General features: G+C 30.5%; 1 protein-coding gene across 2 annotated transcripts; it reads right to left on the reverse strand.

Moving 5' to 3' along the window:
- Window positions 1–2,617: 2,617 nt before the first annotated feature.
- LOC114190011 (large ribosomal subunit protein eL8y) lies at window positions 2,618–5,244 on the reverse strand. 2 transcript variants are annotated; one of them, XM_028078750.2, is made up of 7 exons: window positions 5,103–5,244; window positions 4,946–5,008; window positions 4,655–4,856; window positions 4,081–4,250; window positions 3,290–3,418; window positions 3,036–3,128; window positions 2,618–2,930 (listed from the first exon to the last, which is right to left on the reverse strand). In XM_028078750.2, the coding sequence occupies exons 1-7, from the start codon at window positions 5,103–5,105 to the stop codon at window positions 2,799–2,801; spliced, it is 792 nt and encodes a 263-aa protein (XP_027934551.1). In that variant the 5' UTR covers window positions 5,106–5,244; the 3' UTR covers window positions 2,618–2,798. The 2 variants fall into 2 exon arrangements, with proteins under 2 accessions (XP_027934551.1, XP_085531677.1); XM_085675551.1 differs by lacking the exon at window positions 5,103–5,244.
- Window positions 5,245–5,669: the final 425 nt, after the last annotated feature.

The raw sequence follows: 5,669 nt of genomic DNA on the forward strand, positions 1-5,669 counted from the left end.
CATTACTACTTATTTCAATGTAGACCATTCAAAGATTACAAAAGCTAACAAAATTTAATTAACACCTATAATAGACTCTAATCTTTAATTTGTCTTTAAATATTCTAGGCCATAATATACATTAGTTAAAAAAATGAGAATCTAATGTAATTTGGTTTTATGTCGTATATCAACTCAACTATTGAATTGAAAATAACAAAGTAAATTAAGATTAATACATAAACACTAAGGAGAATCATTGAAGTAGGATGATTCATGTGATTACAAGTGTTTTTGCTGAATCAACATATCGTTTGTGATTTAAATGATTAAATCAAACATATTATATATCAATTCATAAATCAAATTTATCACATAAAATATTTACATGCATTTTCACATCTTATATATCATACAACTTTCAATTTATTTTGCATCATAAAAGAATCAATACATACAAATATATAATCAATTTTAATTCATTAATATTCAAATAAATGTTAAAAAAAAAGATGCAAAAGACATAAAAAAATTAACACAACAATAATATATTTCATGGAATAGCTAATATTGCTCAAATTAACCATAACAATGTCTCATAACACAATTTAATTCAAGCCTGAGTCCATTAAATGACTAATTCTAACTCTTTTAACAAGTTTTAAACTCCATTACCTATCAACACATTTTCCACATCAAAGTGAATATATATCACTTAATTGAGAAAAAAAAAGACTGCAAAAACAGTCAAAACGTGCGTATAAAAAATAACCTTCAATGTTCCAATAATAATAATAATGTATTTTTCTCTAATCAATTTAGTTATCCCTAAATACCAAGTAATTATTATACAATAAAACTACCAAAGAAAGGAAAAGAAAAAGAAGAAAAGGTATAACCTAGAGCCCATCTTACCACTTCTATCTTTGAATTTTCTAATTTAAATGTAAATTCAAAGTTGTATTCCAATTCAAAAATTTAGAAATTCAGTTTAAAAATTAAATAATAGTGACAATATTTTCCCATTCAAACCAAAAGATATGATAAACACATATTGTAAACATGGATAAAAAATACCATTTCAAAATAAAAATTACCATTTAAAAATTCAAAATTCCAAAGACAATCATATATTTTTATTTTATTTTTAAATTGCAACACCCTTATAAAACCAGTTTTCATAAAAAATTACAATGGCATTATAATATTAAAAATATAACTTATTATCATTTTTAAGAACCATGTTATTACATATAATATTTCTATTTTATTTGTAATTTTTTTTAATTCATATACTAACCCATGACGTGTTTCCTTTATCTAAAAAAATATCAACTTCATAATTATTATATATCATATACGTAAATATTTAATAAATTTGTTACTTAACATACACATATATAAGAAGTTACCTATGATTATGAAAATAACAATTTAAATGTATCCATGTTAAAATCTACAGTTTTTTTTTTTTAAAGAAAAGAAAACAAATGATAAATGTGTAAGATTAAATGGGTGTGTTAAGTTATGAAATACAACATCTTTCACTTCGTGAGTAAAGAATGAGAAAATATTTATGAGTACTAACATCTCTTAATCTTAGATTTGGAAGATGGGAGAGAGAATATAAGATGAACGTACGAAACCAGATGAAAGTCATTTAAGATGGTGAACGTGTAGTTAAGCATCTACATGAGCTAAATTACCTCACAAGTAATATTTAAAGAATAAGAACCAGATATATTTAATCATTGAGAAATCTCAACTTCGGTAATTTTATTTCTAAACTTTATAAACAAAAATTCACTCAATAGCATGATATTTATGCATTTTTTTAATCCCTACAGGGACAAGTGAGACCAAAATGATATCAAATGTTTTAAGGATAAAAAGGTGATTTTAGAGTTAAAAAGTTGAAGGTAAAATAGAGTGAAAAAGCTCCTGTGAAGAGAGAAATGAGAAGCACCGACACAGATTGGAATAATACGATTTTGTTTTTATCTTAAAATACACCAGCAAATGAAAAAGGATCATGTGATTTTTTGTTGCTCGACGAGGAAAACAACAGTGGGAGAAAACAAGATATGAAGTGACATCATTTAGGTTGTTGCATCAAAGCCAAGAAAAAGGGACATGATCCAATGCCTAAGCAACATGTACCCAAAACATATCAGGATGTTCTATTTCTAATTTCAAATATTCGTCTAAAACCATATCTGGATCATAATTTTACATATAACATTATGAAAACGTTCTCATAATATTAAATCTATGCACTGGCTTAACAAAAAAAGACATCTTAAGAAAATATAAAAACTTCTCATGCACATCCGATTCTATAGACATTTAAACTTCTTAAACAAGTAATCACATGTCTCGGAAAATAATTACTGTCCATTTGAATTAGAAGTTTATGAAAATAATCAGAAGCTGAATTCCCAAGTTATTTATTTAAACAAAAATGTTTTTCTTAGAAAAATATTCCGTCACAAAGATGAATTATCTTGTGTAATTTTTTATCTCGAGATATTTTGTTTTAAAAACACTATTAAATCATAGCCATTATTTAACAATTAATCTATTTAGAACCACAAAATTGCCGCAAAAATCTTAACAGTGGTAATAGTATTCCCGAACAGAAAAAAGAAATGCATTTCATTAAGTCTACAATAACTAGAGATAATCAAATATCAGAGATCAAAATCGGGTCTTAATGGAATACGAGCTACCAAAATGAAATTAAACCTCACATTAATTTGTATAGGCTCCCATTAAATAAAATATAGAAAAATGACCTCAAAAATATAAAACAACTGAATCTAGGACATTCTTTGGGCCGCTTCTTTGGCAATGAGCTTCTCCTTGGCCCTGGTCTTGGCTTGGGATTTGGAACCCATGATTCCACCACCCCACTTCTTTCTGTACTCATCATACTTGTCATTGAAGTTAGCCTGAAACAAGAAGCAAAGACCAGAAACCAAGTAAATCCAGTCAACATCATCGATTAAATGAGTAATAAATAAACTATAGACAACTGAAATTTAAAATTAGATCACCTTAATAGCTTCTAGTATTCTACTGAACTCCAATTTATCTTCATTCTTGACAGTTGTCAAGCACAAAACTGAAGCCGTTTTCTTGTGGACAACCTGTCAAAAGAGAACATTAATCAGCTGAATAAGTAACAAAACACAGATTCATTCATACACATGAACTTTCTGAATGCATCAGCGGCAATGTTCCAACAAAAACAAACACCACCAGCGTTCAATTTTTGAAAACATTGTCTTTGTTCAATAAATATAATTACCGTTCCCAAGCGTGCTTTGCCCTTGACAATGCAGTATGGAATTTCCATCTTCCTGCAGAGTGCCGGAAGCCAGACCACAAGCTCGATTGGGTCCACATCATGAGCAATCACAACAAGTTGCGCTTTATTCTGAAAAAAAAAAAAAAAAAACTGTTACTCCAACATCAGAAAATTATTTGCCATTATTTGCCTACAAAAAGAAAATTTTGAAGCATCAATTAACAACAATAACACAACATTATGATTTTGGATTCGGTTGTTTGAATTGTCTAAAAACAAGATGAAATTGAAACGAATGGGAAGAAAACAAAATGTAGTATTCCCTCCAATAACCACTCCGTTCTCCGTTCCATCAAACAAATACCTAAGCAATGGAACGAAAACTGCGTTCCATTCAATTAAATTCAACTTATTATCAAGTATCCAAAAATAGGAAACTTCACAACTACAGCAACAATGACATCCGAACCTCTAAAGCACTGGATTCCCCACTTAAAGCCAAATTGTCGCCATTATTATTCAACAAAGGCCAAGAGTCAACAATTAGTATTTCAAATAATCAGACTCTACCAAAACAAAACACAAAGTGCATTTTTTAAACTACTTTTAAATAAAATGATCTACAACATTATCTTTGGCAGTTCTCCACAACCAAAACTTTGGTCAAACATTGGCAATTTCCCACAACGTTGAGGATTGTATTGTAGTTCCAACATTGGCAATTCAAAACCTTGAAACTAGAATTATAACAACGAAAGCGAAAAAAACAGCAAATAGATATGAAAAAAGACCTGCTCAATAAGGTAAGTAACATGATTGAGACCATATTTGACAACAATAGGCTTCTTAGCTTCAACACTTTTCCCATCAGCCTCAGCCTGAGCCCTCTTCAACAAACGCTCCTTCTTCTCTGCTTTGTCTTCAGGCCTGTACTTCAGCAGCATCTTGAATAGGTTGGTTGCTGTTTCCACAAAACCAGATAGTTAATATTAAAACCGTGTTTAACTTTTGGATGAAATCTTTTGCCCAGTCCCCTAAATTTGTCAAAAATCAGTTTTAGTCGATATTCGGTTGAGTATGCTTAGAAGTGACTTTGCCATAATTAATTTCCATTAGAAACAACAAATTGGGCACAAATTACTATCTTCATAAATTTAACTTGTTTTTAACAAAACAAAAATTCTTTAGAGATTACAGACAAGGTCCAAGCATACAGCTTCTAATCCCCAAAAAAAAGAACATAGCATTTCCCCCATGGATGCCCTATGGTTTTAGTCAAACTCCAATCCGAAAAAAGAAAAAACTCAATTCAATTCAGTTAACATTTTATATTAGTACAAGTGTTTATGTAGAAGTTTATTATACCGAGATTCTTGTCGAGGGTTTTGGTGAACTGATTGAGTGCGGGAGGGACCTTTAGCCTCTGCTTGAGGATGCGTTTCTTGCGTTGGATTTGAACGGTCTTCGGCCATTTCACGAACCGAGTCAGGTCCCGCTTCGGAGGCAACGCCCCTCCGATCCCGAACTGCTTCGGACGCTTCTCGAACAACGGGTTCGTAACTTTCTCCTACACCAATCAACAAAGCAAAATAAACCAAAATGGCGTTTATATCACCCCACTCACTCATCCATTCCCCCCAAAACCTTAAAACAAACCTTAATAGTCCCTAGCTTCTTCTTCGGTGCTGCTACTGCAGCTTTCACACCTTTTTTCGGAGCCTGTAATGTAAGGTCAAATCAAATTAAGTAAAAAAAAAAAAAAAAAGTTGAATGAAAATGATGATGAATGAAGAAAGTGCGAAATGCAACACACCATTGCTTAGCGCTGGTAGACGCGACGGAGTGGGTGCAGTGGCGACGGTGAACGAACCAAAGATGGAACCCTAAAAGAAGAGGTTTTGGAATTTAAAAGATTGGGTTGCAGGGTCAGGTTTAGGTGAGGCCCATATTTGATGAACCCGGACCGCAACTGTCTAAGGTCCATAATTACTAAATACGCCTCTGCATTTTACTTGTACACCTCGCTTCCAACTTCTTTTTTATTTTCCTAAAATACCCATATTTCTTTTCATTCAAGAAATTACGCTGCTAATGTGTGTCAAGTTGGTGGTTTGACCCAGATCGAAAATTTTAGGTTGATTTCAATATTATGTAAAAATAATTTTATATATAAATTAATATTTTTAATTTATCAAAAATTATAATTATTATTTTAATAACCTAAATTTAATGATCATTTTTTATGTTAACAGTATATTTGAATAGAAATTTTTAACAAAGTAATTATTTTTATCTAAAATTTGAAATATTTTGTGAAAAAATATATTTTTAAGAAATTTAAGTAACTAAAATACTAGAATTCTATAAGATCAACTCCATT

The sequence above is a fragment of the Vigna unguiculata genome, chromosome 7 (assembly GCF_037176805.1).
Source record: "Vigna unguiculata cultivar grain cowpea cultivar isolate G323 ecotype 2 chromosome 7, ASM3717680v1, whole genome shotgun sequence".
Taxonomy (NCBI): Eukaryota; Viridiplantae; Streptophyta; class Magnoliopsida; order Fabales; family Fabaceae; genus Vigna; species Vigna unguiculata.

Excerpts from the sequence above, each read along its gene's own strand:
- LOC114190011 (XM_028078750.2), bottom strand. Across the intron at positions 4,857-4,945 it reads AGAAGCTAGGGACTATTAAG|GAGAAAGTTACGAACCCGTT; the intron begins GTTTGTTTTAAG and ends TGATTGGTGTAG. Across the intron at positions 2,931-3,035 it reads GAATACTAGAAGCTATTAAG|GCTAACTTCAATGACAAGTA; the intron begins GTGATCTAATTT and ends TTCTTGTTTCAG.